The sequence below is a fragment of the Melanerpes formicivorus genome, unplaced genomic scaffold (genome assembly GCF_026170545.1).
Source record: "Melanerpes formicivorus ecotype bairdi unplaced genomic scaffold, bMelFor1.0.p_v2 SCAF_16, whole genome shotgun sequence".
NCBI lineage: Eukaryota > Metazoa > Chordata > Aves > Piciformes > Picidae > Melanerpes > Melanerpes formicivorus.
Window position 1 is genome coordinate 10,529,144 of NW_027142368.1, and position 22,739 is coordinate 10,551,882.

The window sequence follows — 22,739 nt, forward strand, 5'->3', positions numbered from 1 at the left end:
GTCCCTTCTTATCTTTCATGCAATCTACAGATGAAAAAGAAACAAAACAGAACAAAACCAAAACAAACAAACAAAACCAGAACAGTTATTCAGACAAATTTCAATGGAGCTTATTCAAGCAGAAGTCATATCTGCCCACAGATACCATGCAAAGATTGTATTGTTTTGAGCCACGCTGTGAAATAAGGTGCAAAAAGAAACAAGGTCTAAAATATTTTCCAAGTTACACAAAATCAGAATTTGGCCTTCTTGAAAGAGTTTGCTCTCCTTTCAACTTATCTTTTGGAAGGAATCAAATGTGTCAGGTGGATCTCTGTAATTTCAAAATCTGGTAAGTAGGACAGAAGTTACTTTCCTAAACATCTCATTGAGATGCTTAGAAATGGTGTGTCGAGTCAGCCAAGCAAATCACCCAGGAATCAATTCATCAGACATGGTACTATTGCTTTCATACACCCCTCCCTAATTCTCCTTTCCACACAAGAATTGTGTCAGACATAAAGATCTATTAGTTCAAATCCCTGAAGTTGTTCAGATATCTAAATACGATTTAAGTGCCTAATTGCAGTTTGTGTAATTGGGAGTTAGATAGCTAAACAATAGTTTGGGTGTCTGTATTCCACTGAGATGTAAGCTTTTCTGTTAATGAAACTCTCTGCATTATTCCATTCTTAAAACAGATTAAAGACAAAACCAAATAAAAGGCGGGAAAGTCTACTTGCATAAATATAGGCAGAATAAAGCTTTTGTTTTTCACTTAAATACATATCCATTTTCATTTAGCAGATTTGCTATGAGCAGACAAGAGCACCTCCAAATACCAGAAAAGAAGGGGTTTTGTGAACATTGTGATTCCAGAAATATTTAGTAAGAATCTGAGAGTCTTTCATCCCAATCAGATAATAAATATTTCTCTTTTTCATGTGAATAAAGAGAATTTTATCCCTGGTAAAATGGAAGGTTCTTCATAAAGCTTTATTAACAGCACCTTCAGCCTAGCATAACAGAGGCATAGCAAAATCAACAAATGCTTCTGAGCATCTCAATAACTGAGGTCTGTGTCTGTGCAAGAATGACTAGTCTGCCATTTCATAACTGTCATTTGAGAGAGGAAAAGTGTTGTTTAATGACAGCTGGGTTTTACTGTCCAGATGAATTGGAATAATGCATAGAACCCATGTATTTTATGTACATCTGCGTGCTTATAGGTAGCTACAGATACATACACTACTGCAGCATTTTTTAAATGGCCAGAAGTTTTAGGTATGCTGCTTGAATCAAATTACACTTCATTTTCAAAGTTGGTGGGCCCAGTAGTTTTGGTAGTCGAAGCTGTAAGCGCGGAACACATCTCAAAAATCAGTCCCAGTATGTTTCAAGTTAGTCCTCCAAAGTCAGTAACCACAACTGATCATTTGGGTCACTGGAAAGTATGTTCACAGTGTACACAACTGCAAAGTCAAGACGCTACAAGCTAAATATCACTTCCACCAGAAGAAAAAGAATAGGAAAAAAAAAATAGCTGTTATATAATACCTTTCAAACAAAGCAACACAGGAGCCACCAGCTGTGAATATGATTTTAGGATTCAGAGCCTCCCTGGGGGGAGCCAGCTACTTCTTCTGAGGCTCTTAACCCTTTCTCATCATACCTCAGACAGTCCTTTTGCAAGTCATTTCCTCCACAGCTCACAGTCTATGCCATACCTGTTATCTTGGAAGTCTGGGTGACAACAAAGGCTACTAAGGAGTTGTCTGAAATGTCATAAGCCATTCCAGACATTAGGAGCACCAGTCAAGAAGGGATCTCTCAAGCACAGGAGCCCTCTCAGTAAGTGCTGCTAACCACAGCCGCAAATCTGCAAAGCTCACCATACTCCATGTGGCTATTGTTTTCAAAATGAACAGAGTTATGATTTCAGAGTGGTTATAAGAGTGAAGGTTCAGTAGACTTGGGTTTAACATCATTTTTCCTTTCCCTACTTGCCCAGTGACTGACAGTTCCAGCTACTATTCATCCCTTCCATACCTCAGAGCACAAGAGATGGCCTTGCGTCATAAAAGAAAGATCCTGCATTATTGTTCCTTACTCTCTCTGTGGTATCAAAAAAAGATAAAACTTTCTAGAATTTAAAAGTGCAGCAGAAATTTTAAACTTCATTCTTATCATTCTTAATGCAAATTAAATGAATCTTAGTGGCCCAAATACCAGCTTCAACCCAGTAAATCGGCATGCTTAATGTCAGCAACTGATAAAGCAGAAACATATGCTCTGCTTCACTAATGGCATAATGAACATTCTCTGATTGTCTTCTGGTAGAAGCCAAATGTTTTTTTTGGTTAAAACAAGATTTATTTTAGAAACATTAATTTTCAACAGCATGAAAACTGATTTATTTTCTACTAAAATCTATGAGATTACTTTTAGTTTAAAAAGACTTCCATAATGGTTTCTGCACAAGACCTATCAAATGATATTTCTTGGCCTGTAACACTAATCTATACTTTCTCCTGGCTAAGAAACCTTCCCACAGTATATTACAGTACAACATGTGAGCTACTGTGTTTGAAGTTACAGCTTATTTTATCAAGCCGTAGATGTTCTCTACAGCTAGTAAGTGCTGCACTCCCTTGGAATGAGCAGATCAGTGTCTCCTCTGATTTGGTATTTTCTCTGTTTGAAAAGAATACTAGATGCTAAGGCAACAAAATATCAAATATTCAAAATATAACTGTTGAAATACACACATGCACACCATATATCACACCAAACACAATACTAGAATATGTGACAGCTGCTGTGCTCCTAATTTTCTCATGCATTTACAGCAAGAATCAAGTAGCTTGATTCTCCGGAAAGTTCAGCTCTCTGTCAAGCACTCAAGAGATATGAGCAAATTCCCTGAAGCATTCCCACTATTCTCAGCCCTGAGTTTTAATAAATGATATAATTTTTTTAAAAAAAAATTATATGACTAAATAAGAGCTGTGCAATACTAAGGCTGTTTGAAAATCTGATCCAATGGGGGTCAACTAGCAGCTTCAATACAACAATTTCTTACATTTGGGGCACAGGAGTGTATTATATAAGGAAGAACTGCAAGACTAATCCCATAAATTCTAAATTTTACTTTTTTCAACTGTGACCACTGTAATTTTAAGAAACCAGGTAAGTTCAGCATCCCACAGTTCAAAGTAAATAGATGGTTTCATGAAAGGGTCAGCTGAAAGTATATGGCATGCAGTGGCTGACAAAAGATTAAAATGCAATCATATAGGGAAAAGCCACAACTTGAAAGGAATTATACATTCTTGAAAAGATACTTAATACTAATATATGACATACTTTTACTTCAGTTTGGATCATCTCTCTTCATGACTCATTATGTGTTTGAGTACATCAATTATATCATAAATAATTTATATCATTATAATGTTCTGTGGTTTCATGTATTTAAAATGGTTTAAAACATATGAGGGTCTTACATGTCACGCACACTTCAACAGACCAGGACACAAGGGGTAAAACAATCCCTTCTTATTAACAAGTATTAACATTTTTTTATCTAAATAAATACATTCCAAAGATATCAAAATATAGCCTAAAGTTACACAAGTGCCAGGGTCTCCAATCTACAGACAAGGTGTCTGAAGCAGGAAGGTTAACATCTTTGCCCAAACTCAAAGGAAGCCACTACAATCACTGTGCTCTATCCAGATTCTGAGCCAACTGGTGGAACATAATAGAAAACCTGACGAAAACAGAGCTTGTAGGAAACATTCTCTTAGCATGATCACAAACACTGAAAGACCGGTTGACATTTTCAAAGCTGCAAAGGGAATTTGGATGCTGCCAATTCTCATTAACTTTAATGGGAACTGGGCATCCAAATCTCTTAGGCTGTTTTGCAAATCCCACCACAAATGACCATTTAGGTGGTAAGCATTAAATGGTATTGCCTGCCAGGCACCTTTATCTCAGAGAGCTATGTAAAATGAAGCCCCATTGTTTTCTTCCTTGTAGAATGGTATGTGAGGTAAATGAAGTTTCTCACTCATGGCTTACAGCGTAGAACCATTTTTTCCTGCCACTTCCAATATACAATTCCACCGGTTTCTTTAGACTATCACTAGGAAAGACAGGACAAAAAAATCACCCAAGAAAACAATCACTGATGAGAGAGAAAAAGTGAATTCAGTCTAAGTTGGTAAGTATTTCTGAGCAGACATTTCTGAAATACATAGGCTTTTTATTTCTCTTTTAATAGAAATATTTGGCATTATTACAGTGCTGTATTTCTCACCTATTCATCTTTCACTTTCTATATGCCCATCTTTCTGACTAACACCTTGGCATTCAAACAAGTACTGTGCTCAAAAAGAAAGAAAAAAAATAAAACCTGTATAAATGACAGAGTGTTCAACCATGAACACATTGTCTTTTATGAATATTATAATCACAGAATCAATAAGCCTACAAAGAAAAAACAGGACACAAAACGTGTTTTGTCATTTCTGACGAAGTTATAAAAACAACAGACATTCAATATGCCAAGTGTTCTTCAATCCTTCATAATCATAGCCTTATTGAAGTGAGGACAAAAAGGGTCTAATTGCATAGGAGCAATCTCAATGTAATAGGTTATACACCCAGGCACTGCTGCACAATACAACAAAAACAACGTTCCCTGTGTATAGCAGAATGTCATCTCTCATTTTCAGGCAATTACCTTCTTTCTTGTCAACAGTTTTAATAACCTCCATCATCTCTAAAAGACTTTTGCTTCAGTTAAATAATTTTCAGCTTTTTAATATGCAAATGTGCTTGTTCATATGCATGGGTGAAGTGGCGCTGCTACTTGAAATGTGTCAGTACATTGTGGAGCACCTGCACCTCGGGGAAGCTTGATTTAATTGACACCTAATACTATTCATTATTCCACTTAGTGAGCAACTCCTATTAGTCACCTGTAGGTTTTCCTATAAGCAGTGCTTTGGCCACCAATGAAAATATGAATATTTCTATAAATAGAATGGCCATATTTAGTAAAGGGAGTTCACTACTGGTGAGTCTGGAACACCATCCCATCAGGAATATTTCTTAGGATTCTACCCCACCTCCCCATTCCTCCCCAAAACTTTTCTTGACTATGATGGGAGTCAAGAGTAACTCCTATTTAAAAAAACATTTCATCTGTGTTAAGTATTGATAGAGTTCTAGAGCTGCATTAAATGAACCTTGTATGAAGTCCGCAAAAGAGAACAGGGGAAAGGAATCAAGGTGGGAGGTTTTTATTAATGTAGCTAGTTTCCTTAAAGTATGATCTGAGTTGGCTGATTCCAGTGTCTGCTCTACACAATCTGAATGTAATCACTGGCTGTGCAAAGAAATGCAGAATGTGTGTTATTAATTGAATATGCCTGTAATAAATATTTACCATTATAGTTTAGTTTAACCTTATCCAGCTAATAGCTAATTTTGCTCAATTGTGAAGGATGTTCAACTAAGATCTTTAAATTGCCACATGAAATAATTATGTTAAATATGGGATTCTCTGTCTTTACTGATATGAATGTGATAAATATATGCTATAAATGGATACAGTTTAAGACTGTCATTGTTCTTTTATTGCTGTATTACAACTCAGGCACAGTGCACCGTATGTGCTGAGCTGATGATATCGGGGTTGTTTCTTTACCACATGGTCTGTAACCTTATTGTTCAGGCCACATTTCTTTCCAGCATTAATGCATTTGTTAGTCCCAGAAGGCTTAAACTACAGATGTTTAACATCCTGCTTATGGACAGATCATCTGGAATATGAACTGAGAAATCTATACGACTTATTAGTATATGTTATGAGTGTAACAGAGATTTAATAGTCTGTTCAAACTAGATTAGCAAAAGCATTTCTTACAGAAATGCAACTTCTTAAAATAGACACATGTAAAAATGAAAAATTAAGACATTCTTTTCAGTAAAATATGATTTTTATCAGAAGAATTTGTCACTAATTAATGCTGTTTACATAATAGTGGATGTAACATTAATTACAGCTTTCAGAATGTTAACTGCAGACCTTTTTTTTCCCTTTTCTGTTTTCTTCTTTCCTTTTTTTTTTCCTTCCCTGTGAGCACAGATTTACCAGTATGGTGGAAATCAGAGCTCTTTTGAGGATTTTTCTACAGTAAATTCAAAGTGATCATAAATCAAGTCTAGAATTCAAAGACAGTTAAGGACATAGGCAGCAAAAAAGACTGAGTAATGCTAACTCAGAACTCCAATCATTTTTAAACTAAGTGGGGAGAACGCTGGTCAACTAGGCGATTGTTGGTATCCCCCAAAATGTAATCTCCAAGCTGAAGAATGGCAGCTGGCAGAACAGCTGGTGAATAGGATTAATGTCAGAAGAAAGAAATAAAACTCAACATATGTCCAAGCCTGCGGTGCTGGGACTGAGCATGATTGTACCCCGACGGATACCATGTGTACAGCTGGAAAGTGCCACTGTGCCATGCTTCTCTACCCCACAAGGTCATTTCTAAGAAGTATAGCTAATATCTGAACTGAACTTTTCCTTGAGAACTCTGACTGATTAAAAATGAACAAACAAGCTTCATTGTGCAAATATTTTGGACTATTTTAAGCTACTCTGTGTGCTTTTTCATAATACAGTCTCACCTAAAAAGCAGATTAGTATTAAAATGGACAGATTGCACTAACATAAATATAATTTTAAAGCTATTTAAACCTTTTAATCTCATCTCGTTCAGATTTCCACATTCAAGGTTCAAATAATACTCAAATCACAAGTTTAACAAAATAATTTCATTCCATAGTACTTACCATACTTTACTGAAAATAAATTTCAATAAGCAGCATCCATGGCTAGAATCTGTCTAAGAAATTCAGACAACTGAACAAATTGACAGCAGCATGAATTTTGTTGTTATTTAAATATTAGCTCTTAAGGATATTTCAGCTCATATTTTAGCCTATTCCCTTTTTTTTCTTTTTACTGTAACAGGGCAGTTGTTGGAATTGGTTATAGTGAAGAACAGTAAACATAAAAATTCCTAACTCGTGAGAAAGGTTCAACTATTTTTAGCAGTTTGAGAATAACAAGTTCTATTCAGTCTCCATTTTTCTACTAGTAGTTTGAAAGGGATCCTATCAGCTAGATAACAAAGTTCATATACAATTAAATTCTATATACTTGTGTGCAATGGGGCAGGGTTAACATAACTAGATCAGTTTGGTGCCTGACGTCATTTTCAAATGTATGACTTTGGGTGCCTTTGATTTTGGATAGGGAATATTTAAAAAAATACAGTTCCACAGTCCAGCTTACTTTTTAAAATAGTAGCTTCAGCTAGGTCCACTTGAATTTAGAAACATCTATATGATGAAAATGTAAATATTATGGAAGTAACAAATCACACTCACACCTCAAAACCAGACTCGTCTCTTTCTTCCCATCTTTTTTCTATTTTCTTTTCCTTTTCATCCTGTTGCCCTTTTTTTCTATTCTTTTCCTCACTGTTCTTCTCTTTGTTTCTGGTCTGGTTTGTTTTTCTCTCATCTGTTTTTTTTTTCCCTGGCATCACATCAGGAAACATGCAGTGGAATAGTATCCCACACACTCTTACCAGAGGAAAAGACACATGCATCTCAAAGGATGCAGGCACACGATGCTACCTTGATGCCTTAAAATGGAATATCCAACTGGTGCTCCATCTGTCAGCTGCAAGACAGCAACAGGTAACCAGAGGCAATATTTTATTGCTCATATAGAGTTGACTTTACCAAGGAGGGTAACTGCATTGTTTTCCATTTCAAGAAAATAATCAAGAAATGGCAGGGAACTAGTGGGTTGTTTAGCTTCGGAATGCATTTTCCTGACCAGTAGAAAGATCCTGGTTCATATTTTAATCATGGTAATCATCTACAGTAAGAGCTGTAGAAGAAGTAAAATATATATATATATATATATATATATATATAAAATAATATATTTAAAAAACCAGTACAGATGAGAAACATGAGCCAAGTTAAAACCAAGTGGATGGCAATGGCCACAACTCTTACTGATCTGTCAATAGTGACATTACAAACAAAATTTATATTTCCAGTTAAATCTCCAACCTTCTTTTATTTATCAGATTCCTATATAATGCTCAGATGATTTTAGATACCATGCTACATAACAAATGAAATTAGAGGCCTTCTATTGCTTAAACATTTGATCCTGATGGCCTTATTTTATGAGAGCCACAGCAGTATGAGCTGATAGAGTTCATATCTAAGAATTTTCCATCGTGTGTTCATCCTCTTAACAAAGATATTTCACAACTTGTGTTCCATCACTTATTTAAAATGTCACTAGAGCCTGCCCATTTTTCCAATTTCCTGCCCAATTTATCAAGTTCTCCAACCCATTCTTCAAAACAAAGTCAAAAAGGAAAGTGGAAAAATAATTGTATATAATGGTAGTAAAAGTGTAACGCTTATTATATCCTCATGCCCTGATGACTGACTCCCTCAGTAGGTAAAGAAGTTTTCATTTCTCAGCAGACATATATCTGCACTTCTAACAAAAGGAAAACTTCTAGAGAATGTTTTTGACGTTTCCTTGATGAGGGATTCCTATGTTAAGGTCTAAATGTCTATTAAACTTAGCAAGTTTTAGATGGCTTTCATCACAAAATTATTCCATTCTATTTTAAGCTAGACTTGATTTTAAGTAAGACTCTCCAGCAGCACTCACCCAATATCATTATGTACTGTCAAAAATGTTTTTGTTTGCACTCACATAGAAGGGAAAGAAAAGCACATTGCTTATTAATATCTAGTGAATTGTTTAAGAGGATTTTTAAGATACAAGTTAAAAGAATTTCATAATTTCAATTTCTCCTTTTCATTTAATAGTAGACATTCATTAGGTCCCACACACTGTAATAAATTATAATAATTTCAAACAAGAATTAAATTACTAGGTACCTACTGAAAGAGCCATTTTTTCTTAGGTACCCTGTAATCTAACTGTCAGATTTAAAATCTATTCCCAATCAACTCTTCACAACATTCACATTTATTCATCTATGCTAAATTAATAAAAGGTGTGAATAATACTGACAAAATTGATCATTATTGTTCATGTAGATTTAGAAAATTATAAGGTAATCTAAAATATAAAAGGAATTGAGGGAAACTATTATGGTTCTTATAAATAAATTCATCCTTTGATATATATATATTTTTTTTAAATCAGGGAAAATCTTCCACAAGAATTTATTTAGATTGACTAGCAAAGCTATTTAATAAATTGAACATTTCAGAAAATGACTACTTTTTTATTTCAAAAACTATTAAAAGTTGATGATGACTCTAATGCAACATGAAAGTTCGCTCAAAATCTTTAAAAAATAATGCTAAAATACCAAAACCACTACCCAATGTTAGACTGAGTACAAATTTTCCATTGGTTGAACCTAGCATATGCTAAGCACCTTCCATGAGGTCCTGAGTGAGCTCAGGTAACAAGGAAGTAAATAGGAATTGGGGTCACTCAGAACCTCTTGGAATCCAGATCTGAACAAGTACAGAACCTCTGAAAAACAGGGCAAGCATCTCTCCCCTATATCTGTGTAAATATATAAAAGGGGACAGCATTCTCCAAGGAATTAAAGGCATTACACAATCATCTTTCCTTTAGTATAGAGACTTAGCAGCAGCCAGAAGTAACCACTGGATATTACTACAGCTCTACATAAACCAAAGACAATGTCTATATTAGACTGTCCTGTCCTTTGCACATTTGCAATAATTCCTGCCATCTAACCTCACTGACCCTCTCCCCCCTAATGGGGATCCCTGCAGATAAAGTAAAGCATGTCAACATCTGTTCCCATTCACACCAATTTTAATTTACAAAAAGAGCTTTGCTATTTTGAGAACAGGCTCCAGAGCACAATGACAGATTTAAGGCCTTTAATGGGGTTGCGTTTTGAGTGTGTCAGCGTTTCATGCTCACCAGGACTTGATTCTAAGGGGCTGCACCAAAGGAAGCTACTGGGGGGTGATGGAACCACAGCAATGATGTTCTCCTCATCACCACACTGTTTACCTATACCCCACTTTTAATATCCCTAACAAACCCCTGTGTTTGTTGCTTTGACTGGAATCAGAGCACTGGTGATACAATTCCCTCTTCCTATATTCACCCTGCACATTCCTTCTATCACCACACACCTTTCTGAAACTCAGCGTGTGTTAGGTTTTCCAAACTGCTTTCTCACAAAGCAGCTCTGTTCTTACTGACTTCTGAACCCAACAATTTACGTTAAAGCAAAGTTGGACTGAAGTTTTGTGGGGGGCTTTGGGGGTTCCTTTTGGAGGCTTTAAAAAAAATAATATTAAACAAACAAAAAACAACAACACAACACCACCCAAATCCTTGCTCTTTCCTGCTCTGCCATATTACAAATTTCACAATAACTCACCATATTCTTTTATTCTAAAGTTCTTTTAACTAAAATTTATTTACAGATTATCCTTGTATGTCTAAAGAACTCGCTCATCCTAATAGTAAGTTGCAGCACAGGCAGACTGTGAAGATCACAGTTGTACTAAAACAATTCACAAAGTTTCAGGGAATTCACAGGGACTCAAAATAAATTTTTACATATCCTCAAAATGGTTTAGTTGTGGGTTGGTTTTTTTTTTTAAGATATACAATATGAAGAACAACTTGGAGAAACAATGCACAAGTTATGTTGTAATCACATAACAGCTAAGACTTGAGCAGCTGAGCAGAAGGAAGATGGGCAGTGGAATGCTGTACAGTAATCAGCACTGTTGACTAATCAGAATTTGAGACACTAGAAGGTAATAAGGGTATTATAAGGAATGGCTTATTGAAGGAGCAGCTGTTTATGTGTAGCTCACTGTTTAAATGAGTTCCACCAGATTGCTATGGTATGTTTTGGTTAAAAAAGTTTTACTGAAAAAAAGAAAAAAATAGATCAGGAATAACAAGAATGAGGGAGTGAATATTTAGGTATCATGACTACAAGTACATTAATTGATAGAAACAGTTATCTAGGTAGTGGGGACCTCTAAAAAAACAACAATTTTAAAAATCACTTCAATTTACTTGCCCTGGAAGTTACAAAAGAATATTCATTACTTAGGCAAAGCTTAAATGTCATCTTTGTTAGCCTCCACTACTCAGTGTTGTTGCCATGGGCACAAGAGCTGAGGTGGTTATGAAGGGTAATAGACAAAGAAGAAAAAAACCAAAGGAAAGTATAACTAAAAACAACTAGAGAGTCATTTTAAGGTGTTTATATTTGTACCAGCAGCCAGTAAACACAATAAATAAATCCAACCTAATTTACAAAACAAGCCAATTTTAATATCCCTCCACATAAACATGATAATAAAAGGGCTATGATCTCAACTAGGAAAATCTAATTAAATAGCGTTAAAAGACCAAAATTAGAAACAATATTAAAAATTGCACCAGTGAAAGTGACAACTCACCATATTTCTCAGACAGTAATTACATTGTTCAAATCTACGTGCCATAGGGTTGTTCAACAGTTTTTTGTTTGCTTGCTTGGTTTCAGAAACCAACTTACAGTTTTGTTTTCAAAAATCTCTTTGAGCTGTTGGGAGCAGGAAGGAGAGTGCCTTGTAGTAGTGGAAATTTATCATACTCCCTTATTTAAAATATTCTACTTTGGACAGCGAGGGCTTGGTAATATTTAAAAGCAGTCAGCAAGCAGTGGAAACTCTGGTATCTTTTGTAACAGTTCACATGTCAAACTGGCAAAGTGCCCACAGTGTACGGCAGAAAAATCTATTTAATGTCTGCCCCACAAGGCGACATGAGGTTTGATTGGCAGAAAGCAGAGAGTGGCTTTTGATCATGTGTCCTAACAAGCAGTTCCAGCTCCTGTCTCTTCGGCTGAACAGCTCCACATTACCTATTCAAACAGAAGTGACAGGCCACTGCACTACTCTTTGGCTCTAGTCTCACGCAGTGGGAGCTATGCTGGAGACAGAGCCACTGATTAAATATATCACTTTTTCAAGACAAGCAGGTTGTCTGAATCAAAGTTGGACAGAATAGACTCAACATTATTAAAAGAGGATATAAAACTGGAGTTGAGTGATGTTAGGCCAGTTTGTACAGCCTCAGGGATTCACAGACTGACAAGGGGAATAAGGAACAGCAGAACTCATAAAGCAGGGTCAGAAATTAGCTGTGACACCTTGGCCATTTTCCCATCACTTCAGGGCCACTGTGTTTCAAATCCTGTAGTCTCTTTTTGCCCTTTTCTTTTTGTGTGTGTGCATGTGCAGAGGAGGGGGGGAGTGGAACATAAAAAGCATTAGTGACCAAAAGTTGCAAATTGCAGTTTTATGATGCAAGATAAAATATTAGTTGCATTTTGCCACCTAATATTCAGTGTTTTGTAATTGGATTGGGGCATTTGCCTTACATTCTCATCAGCCAAATTATTGTCATCAAATAATTTGTTGATACAGCACTAGCTACTCTTGCTCTAAGGAATAACTGAAAGCTGAGGAAAATTACTGAATAGAGACGCTTATTACATTGCCTTGTTCGTTCATTAACAAATTGGTTTGATTTTTGAGGTTCTCTGTCTGGTCACTGTCTGGCATCTGATATACAGAAAGGCAACAGGCATGCTATACTGCCTAGCCATTATATCACAGTGACAACAGATACGTGAAACTTAGAGGAACCAATGCTCCAAAGAAATTTTTAATTATAAGGATAACTGCAGGTAAACCAAAATCTATTAGCAGAGCTGCAGCAACCACACTTACAACAGTTAAAAACACAAACATTCCACAGAGGAAACAGAAACTGAAGGCAGCTTGGTTTACTTAGTGGTGCACACACATACCAGGGCTATGAAGTTACTTCTGGGTTATTAAAGCTCTATGAAAAAAAATGTTACAATTATTGTACAAAATCTAGACCAATTTGTTTAAATTATTTCCTTTTTTCCCCCCTCAAAACTACTCTGGCAATAATTCCATTGAAATTAATAGAGTCACCTCAGGAACAAACTTGATTCAATATTTATTTTTCACTATGGCAAATTCTTCTGACATTTTAACAACCCTCTGCCCAATGTGTTAGTTTTAGTTTCACTGTAAATATTTAAAAGTAATTTGCTTGTTACATATTTAAGATATGATAAAGAGTGCTAAGACCTACAAAAAGAACCAGAGCTGTTTTAAATATTGAAAATGCAGGTCAGTTCAAAGGTAGGGTAGAAAGAGCTGAATCCTGCCCTCATGCAGATCCCTGAACACATACAGCATAGCTGTAACTGCAGACAGAATCCAGTATTAAGGTGGTGTTAGACTAACAAGACATTCAGTACAGAGCTCCCAATGTTTCTGGTGCCACTGTACTAAACTGTAGTGTTCAGAGTTCCTCCAGATGGGTGAAAGACTCTGCTTGCCTCAACATTTTAAACAAATAAAAGACAGAAGAGTATTCAAGATGAGGTTTTTTGGGTTCAGTGAAGCTCATGATTCACTGTAGAAGGTGATGTCACATCAGGTTCTTTAAGAAATGTGAACAGGCAGCCGAGCATTATAGCTGCATGTCAAAATATGGTAAATGGTTATGTAAAGCATTAAGTAAAACAGTTAACAAAAGGGAAGATGAAAATAAACAGGCATTCATGCATAGGGCACTGTGCCCAGGAACTCTGGGCACCTAAGTAAGTAAAACTAAAAATATATTATGATTAATGAAAGAAAACAGCTATTAGATACATTTGAAAATGCTAGGCTGTAGAACAAGACATTTTGGAACAGCTTTACTGACTGGCAGCCTGTGTTAAAGACCAACTCAAGATTAGCAGGCTGGGGCAATGCTACCAGGAGCTATCTCCAGATGTTTACACAGTACTTGCCCTCATTACTGTATTTAAAAAGGGCTGCTGCACTTCTTATTTTATTTCTCTCACAAATATTGCAGTCTGGACTCTACAGAAACATCACACTTCTTAATGTTAAAGCAATACAAAGAAGGAGGATTTTGACACATCAACAGCTATTAAATCTTGACAATGAGTAAATAAGGAAGAAGTCTTGCTACAAATGGAAATTAGAAAGATTCACCACAACCCAAAATAGGCTTCTGAAGCACAGAAACTTGTAGTTCAGAACACTGAACTGTGTTTCATTCCAGGTTTTAACTTTGCACCCACCAGCTACACACTGGGAAGTGAGAGCAGACGTGCAGGGCTAAAACATGACAGGTACAGGTGAATAGGACTCAGACAAGGCTTGAGCATACTTCTGTTGAAGTTCATGATAAAGACCTTTTTGGCTCTAAAGACACCAGATCAGTTCTACAGTGCAGAGCCAGAGGCCTTAAAATAAACCACATATGATGTACCACATCTCTGTACTGTGTCCACTTCTGGGCTCTCCAATACAAGAAAGACACAGGCATACTGGATTGATTCTAGCAATGGGCCACAAAACAACCAAGTAAGAGAATCTTTTATATGTTACAGCTGAGTGCCATGAGCATTTAGCCTAGAAAAGAGCAGACACGATGACAGGAGTAAGGACAACAAAACCACACTCTTCTCATTGGTGCCCAGTGAACAGGCCCAGAGACAAATGGAAATACAGGAAATTCCCTCGAAACATGAGAAACGCTAGTCTTATTGTAAGGATGCCCAAACACTGAACAGGTTGTGGAGTTTCCATCCTTGGAGACACTCAAAAAATGAGCAGCCTGTTCAAGGAGATCCTGCTTTGAGCAGGCTGGCGGGTTAGAGCGGACAATTGCAAACGGTGCCTTCCCATCCCAGCCACTCTGTGACTCTGGCTCTATGAAACCAAGAACAAACTGAGTGCATGCGTTGGCTGATACACTTGAAAGAAAGCTTCTTTTAATGAAGACTTCCTAACTTTTATGATGCTGAACGTAGCAGTTTTTTGTAAAAGGCTTAAATTCCAAATCAAATTTCCTCCCTTATAAAACACTCCAGAAGACTTCCAGTGTTTTTTTTCTAAGCTCAAATTCTTCCCATTACAAATTTCAGGGAAAATAAAATAATCTAAAAATTACTTACATAAAGTAGTACTTTAAATGGAAAACATGAACTACTTTTTTTCTTTCTAATTCCTACTTGCATTTAGCCACACACAAAAGGAACACTGATGTTGAATGGATTTATTCTCCTTAATACAATATTTGTTTGAGGTTAATTAGCATGGCTGAAGACTAATCTTTATAATTGTTTGTTATTTCCACTGGAGGCAGGTTTCCCTAAGGAAAGAAGTGTCATTTTAGAGTTTCAGACTAAAACACAGAGGTGAGAGTAGCTGTTCTCTCCATTAGATGAACAAGACAGCCTGAGCTTGTACCTGCCTCATGCAGCCAGGCAGTGAGTGCCTCTGCCTCTCTTGTGGCAACCAAATAAAGTTGTCAAAATTATTTTTAAGTAATGATAAGGTATCTAAACCAAATACTGCATAGGAAAATAAAGAATATATCAGCATTTAAAATGTATATGCTGCCGAGCATTTTTACTGTCATTTCTTTAAGAAAAGCAGATCTAATTAGCTGTATCTCTAAAGTGCGTACCAAGCATTTTTATTACGTATTATAACATTTTGCTTAGAGTTGACATTTTTATTCTGACAAGCACTGTCTGGAGAGCTCTCAATAAATAATACATTTACAATTTCAGTAAATAAGCACTGGACACAAATCGTTATCCTTCCTTACAGCTGCCCCTCTCTAATAGTGCTTTTACAGGTAAGGTGACTATTCAGTCTAATGCAATACTCTCAGTGCTGGAAAGATATTTTCATTCATTACCTCAGTCACAAGCACTTAAAGCACTTTTAGGCCTTGTTGCAAAACAGCAGGAATGGCAAAGCAAATAAAACCAAGTAAAACTAAAGTTCATCACCAAAGAAATCTGAGGTCATTCACCCTACAGAACTTGGAAAATACACTGGCATACAAGATCAGCTCCATCCAAGCCCTACCTTTCCTTCATATTTTTGTATTTGCATTAGCAATTTTAGGAAGGAAAATACTGCAGTCTAGTCCCTACTATTAACCTGATGACTACAAAATGTGTTTCAATTTCCATTTAAAAGCATGATCTGATCATAACGTTGTTTGTGTCACAGTACATCAGAAACCAATGAAGTTTGAATTTACTTTGCTGCTGCCAAGATCATGCAACTGCAGCAACTCTCCATATTTTTACAGCTATTTACTCCCATTCTTTGCCACAGAGCCCAGTATCAGTTGTACCCATTCACACTGGATTTGCCTTTCTTATTACCGTAAAGAAAAAGCTGGCTTTTTAAACGTGCTTTTTAAAATATACAGTGGGATTAAAGAAAAAAAGATGGGATGAGCCCTGAAGTTGGTTGGAATGATCAGTAGACATTGGTGTTGATTTTGGCCTGTTTCAGCTTAATCTGTCCTTGTTAACAGCTCAGGTCTGGAATCAACATGGAAAGGCTGAAAGCCCGTTTGTTCTAATGATAGGGATTTTACTCATCTTAAACATCCAATGCCAAACAAAGACATTTCTTCAACATAATGTGAGCATCTCAAAATGGTGAAAGTAAATATCTACCCAAAAGTACTTCAGAGAGTTGTGAGAGCTAAAGGGATGCCCAATATTCAGAATTAAGACCTAGATTTCAGATTCCCTCCACATCAGGATTTGAGCGATGATAAGATCTGTTTATTAGCAAAAGCAATAATTTTGTAGAGGTGCAGAAGCAAAATCTTCAACAAGAAGACAACCTGCACTGGAAAACTGAGCCTCCAGAAAAGCAGAAGCTCCATAAATGCCATAGAGCCTACATCTATGTAACTGCCTAATAGTAATTAAGATGTACTTTTGCCTGACAGGTCCTTATGTGGTGGGTTGGATGATAGGTTGGACGCAATGATCTTGAAGGTCTCTTCCAACTTGGTTTATTCTGTTCTGTTCTATTCTATTCTATTCTACTCTACTCTATTCTAAATGTCTATTCTAAATATTTTAAAATATTCACTGACCACAGACAGTTAGTAGTTCACTTCTAGACCCAGTTCACCAAAAAGAACTCCTGACATGCAATGTTCACAAAGGTTATGCTTAAAACTATACCAGAAAACAAGTGTACATGCCTGAACTCTGTTCTCAGCTGTGTCCACCTTAAAACAAGGAATACAAAATGAAACTCTCCAGTTAATAGCACATACATATTTCATTAAAATGAAAAACAAAACAAATAAACAAACAAAAACAACAACAACAAACAGCAGTAACAAAACTGGTAGACGTGAGGAGGAAGTTCTTCACCATGAGAGTGGTGAAGCCCTGGAATGGGTTGTCCAGGGATGTGGCTGAGGCCCCGTCCCTGGAGGTGTTTAAGACCAGGCTGGATGAGGCTCTGGCCAGCCTGATCTAGTGTGGGGTGTCCCTGCCCATGGCAGGGAGGTTGGAACTAGATGATCCTTGTGGTCCCTTCCAACCCTAACTGATACTATGAAAACCCAAAATCCCAACAACAAAACAAACAAACATACATACATAAGAGTCATAAGGCACAAAAGGCCTAAATTAAGGCCTAAAATTACAACTGAAATAATTTACCAGTGTCCAAGAATAAAACACAATATGTGAAATGTTAAGTTTCTTTACTTCCTAGTGAAGTCAACAGGAAATATATACATATTTGTTTGAGTATACTGTATGATAGGGGAAGTGTAAAAGATTGCCTTCAACTGGTATTAACTAATGAAGATTCAGGGGGAAAAAATATAGCAAAACACCAAATCAGAAAAGCCATCATCACCAAGATTTTCTCTATTGCACATAAAATGTGTAAAATATGTGAATCCTTAATTTTTCATATATATTCTTTAATTATATTATACATCACTATAAGTTACCTATATCCACCCTTAGAGTACAAAGAGGTGCACATGACAGTGAATAGATGGAAATTTATTAATATACTACTCTTTACATAGAAGTTCATTATTCCAAGATGCATGCATTAAAATCTTTGATCTCGGAATGTTCAACTATGGTCTTCAAGGAGGAAACAGGAATGGGAAGCAGTTTATAAAAAGCTTGTGCTAAAACTGTGAACTGAGCTTGGTTGAAAAATGATATTGTATACATTGCTCAGAATCAAGGTCAAAAGTGAATTAGGAATCCAGGCCCTGAGTAATAAGGGCTTAGCACTTAGCAGAAATGACATGCCCAGTTTCCAGCTCAGAAGTGCCAGCTGACCTGCCAACCTAGCATTCCAGATCTGAAAGAGGGAAATCTGCTCTCCTAGCTGCAGACAAGATGTGTACTACTAATTATTGCTCTTAGAGGCTTATGATGAAGTACAGTAGGATAGCTGTTTGGAAGCCAATTCTCTTCCTAGAATTCAGGCAGCCCAGGCAATGTAAATCTGTATCACAGAAGTAATATAAGCAGTATTTGGAAAGAAAGGCCTTTTACTGAAGGAGGATAGAAAAGAAAACCATCCTGTCTAACATAAACTCTTCATTTGAGCTGTAAAGAGATTCAATACTGGATTGTACTGGAGGATACTTCCAAAGAAATAAAGCCAGTAAAACAATCCTTCTGCTCATAGAAAAACTAAGATGATGAATGCATTGAAGTCATCCAAGAGGCCCTAGAGTCTAGTGTTGTTGATTAAATTAGACACCTGTTCATTTCTGACCTCTTCTGTCTTATGAGAACACATGTCAGCAAAGTCTTTACATACTCAAATTAACTCTAAATATTTGCAGCATTCTTCCTCCTTTTTTTGTGGTTATAATTTTCTCATCAATTTTCTCATTTTCAAATAAGTACAAATTAAGATACAGGAATGCCTTAACATACCAAGTATGCAAATGCTGGACCATGAAGTAAAAACTGTTGTTCGTCCTGTGATGTTGGTAATCTTTGTTCAAACTACCAATAATGCTAAAAACATACCCAAGGTATATTGAGCCCTGTATGAGGTGCTCATGTTCCCAGTGCTATACACAAGACATGACACTGGCTGAAGCACTATTATTAAAGAGAGATTAAAACAGCTGTACATTATGCTGAAGCACTCACTCCTTCCTTTACAAACAGACGGTCCTGGATTACAAGCAGCACTTGACCATTTAAATCACTACAACCACCAGATTTAACCAGCTGGGCCATATTCTCTTAGGCAATGCCTGTTGACCTCCTCAGTCACAGCTGCTCAGATGAAATTCTCATTAGACAATTTATTTTCAGGAGCCAAAGGACTCTGATTAAATATATCTATTTAGACATGATAAGGTCTTTCAGTATACATTTCTTTTCCAATGTTATGAGGTACAAGAGAGACAAGTAATATATACAAGCATAACAGACACCTAATATCTGCAAGTATACCACAAAATATTTAAGTATTTTATACCAGCAACTCATACTACTCCAATTCAGATCCTACAGATGGACAAGCTAGTATAACAATATTAAAGAGAGTTGTTACTGTACTCAAGTGGGGGTTAGAGCAGATGACCAGCATTCTCGACCTCTTTATTCCACCACTACATTTAACTTGACATATGACCAAACGTTAGCCCAGTTCCCACAGCTACACCAACAGGCATGGAGCTCCTCCCTACAAAAGATGCTAATATGCACTATTAATTTATTCAAAGGAGTGGTGCAAGACTTTAAATCCCACAGATTTTACACAGCTGTATACAGTAGAAATGCTAAGAAAATCATCAGGTGTTTTTCAGTGTGGGTAAGCAATTTTATAACTGACCAGGACGTATTACACTACAGGCTCCTCAAGAGCATTGGTTGCATACCATTATAAGAAGAGAACTCCACAGAAACCTGTTTTAAAAGATTGATGTCAAAAAGCATCATGTACAGTACATGTGTGATGAGGGTATTAATGAGATTGTTTTGAAAAGACTATCATAATCTCAGACCTCATTTCTCCAATGGTCTTCACACTGAGTCCACTGCAAGATAAGAATATTCTCGTATTTTTGAATACTGGAATAGGTATTCCAATCAAGTCATAAGAATGTTGGTATTCCTAGTCTACACAGAAGTTCTAAACCATTGAACTTCCCAAGTGCACCATCCTGAAGAATTTCCAATTTTTCTATTAATGATTTTCCTGTGTTAGTTTATGTGGTACCAGTCAGATCTTCACAAATGTAAACTGGTAGTGATCTTTTTTTCTAAAGAATACACTGGATGAATTGAAATGAACTTAACATGAAGGTACACTTAATTACCTTTGAACTGACAGGCAGACTGTAGAGTAGTTTTCCAGTCTGATGTGGCCCATAAAAGGCAAGATTATTTCATTGATTAGAAGTTACCCTTATTTCACAGCTGGTGAGAACATACAGTATGGGAAGTGCACACTCAGTGAGCAAGATCGCTCTGCTGTGCGCACACCTCTCCTAAATCAACTAGTATTTACTAATAGACAGGAAGTGCAGAAAATTCTTGACAATTCATGCAAAAAGAAGCTATAGGATGTTTGAATCCTTACAGTAAGATGCTGTGTTTAAATTTTTACATGCACATTTTTATTAGCACACCATTCAGTATACTCATGCATAAGTCTTAGCTGTGGTGTCACTACAATCACCAGCAACTTGTATACTCCCTCAGCAAAGCATGAGCCAAGACCTTTGATTAGCATGGAGTGTCGAACGACTGTTACTGACTGTAAAAAAACAACTTTGCCAAAGTAACATTTAAAATAGTTTTCCTAGTCTAACCACCAAATCTAAGAAAGCAATTTTTAAAAGAGTGATCTTTACAGCTGAAAACAGACAGATGGTAGTAAAGAATCTGGGACATTCTCTCTTTAGAGATGTTTCACCAGCTTCAGAAAGGACACCTATAGAACACATTTATCTATGTGCTGGCATTTAACAATTATGCCAAGAAATCTGAATGCCTGCTTCCATTCCTACATGATGTTTTTCCTGTATTTAAACATATTATTTTATCAGCATCAATTTTAATTGAAATCTACATAGCTACATGAAGCCAAGGGATCCTAAAGCAGACTGCTCAAAGTTCTCTATGACCATACCCCAAAACTGAAGAGGTAAAATCATTCTGAACTCACTCTTCTTATTTTAATAAATAAATAAATGGGGGGTGGGGGAGGTCACAAAGTTCTACTGCCTTTGGGTTCTACTACATTACAAATATTCCTCCCAGGTTATTTTTAATGCAACAAAACAACACTGGTAACATACCTAACAGAATCCACACAGATGCCTCCACACCTGTTTATGTATTTCAGAGCCTCACACTCTCATCTTGCCTGGTTGAAACTCATGTATGAGCTCACAAACTAGAAGATATTGTTGCAGGAGCAATCAAGATTTCATTCTACTTGACATGGGGAGAAATTTTCATAACAGTCCCATGTGCCAATGATAAACTCATCCTCCAATTCTGTTTAATTCCTATCAAGGCCAAAATCTTAGCAAAGTCAACGAAAACACCTATATAAAGACTGGCTACGTAAACTGCCTAGAAGCTCAAAGATTTGTCCTCATTTTTTCTCTCTCTGTGTTAACACTTGTAACAATATCTGAGCAGATGAAAAGAAAAAAATCATTTCTTCAGCTGCAATTGTAGATATATAGGTAAGAACTAGCTTCTCTCTTTACACTTAAAACTGTTTCCCCTGATCACAGTTGCTGGGTCATTAAGGTGATGAAACATAGATGAGATTTTTCTAAGGCAAAACAAACCAGCTCATGTTTAATTCATGCCTGTTGTTTAAAATAAATATTTATCTTCTAAAGGAAAAAACAAAAAAGAACAAATATCACTGAGGAATATCCCTCCCAACTCTAAATCCAGTTAAGAATTCATCATAACCTTTCAAGTAAGAGTTGAGTTTTCAGCAAAACCGACATTTTTGCTTTGACTCACAGATAACTAACATAATTTAGAAAGTTTTAAAAACTGGCACAGTTTTCCAAAACCCTTAATGGGTCTCAATCTACCATTGCCATGGTAACCTGTGAATAACTTTATTCTAGCCTTTGTCAATTATGCAATTTTCTGGCTCTTGATGCCCAACGCATTTTTTAATCCCATAAAAATTGTGGGGTTTAGGGGTGGGGAAACTATATCAATCTTTTCCATCACGTACCCTCTTGCTCAGTCCTGGTCATTTCTTCTAGTTTCTTCTGCTTCAGTGTGTCCACCACATCTGCAAGGCTTCCTTTGCGGCGTTCTGGCGTACCAAAATTAACACTGGTCATTAGCTCACTGCGGTCACGTCCTCCTTCGTCGGGCTTGTTTGGTGAGGTAGAGGTATTTCGGAAGGAATATAGGGAACATAACTTATTATTCTCGGACTCCTGCAAAGAAACAATACAATGTGAAAACATAGGCTATTCTCTGACATCAGAAGGATCTCAAACAGGTCAAGGTTGAAAGCACTAGTTATTAGTCTTTCATACTAAAGAGCCTACAGGTATCTTCCAGTTTCTAAAAGGAGCATTATTGTTTTCATTTGTCAGGTTCAGTGCTTGAGAGGGGCTCTTTTTTTTATTATTAAGTTTGGTCTCTCCATGCTTCTAATGCTCATACTTCATGCCTGAGATACTTCTTATCAAGGATTCTCCTTGTCAGAATAAAGCCACTTCAACACAC

General features: G+C 36.5%; 1 protein-coding gene across 10 annotated transcripts in view; it reads right to left on the reverse strand.

Annotated features, from left to right (window-relative positions):
- SOX6 (SRY-box transcription factor 6) overlaps positions 1-22,739 on the reverse strand; it is a 356,555-nt gene that overhangs the window by 185,997 nt on the left and 147,819 nt on the right. For all 10 annotated transcript variants that reach the window (XM_068148073.1, XM_068148071.1, XM_068148069.1 and 7 more), the window contains one exon: positions 22,234-22,444. In XM_068148073.1, coding sequence (XP_068004174.1) covers positions 22,234-22,444 — 211 coding nt within the window. The remainder of the gene's footprint in view (positions 1-22,233; positions 22,445-22,739) is intronic.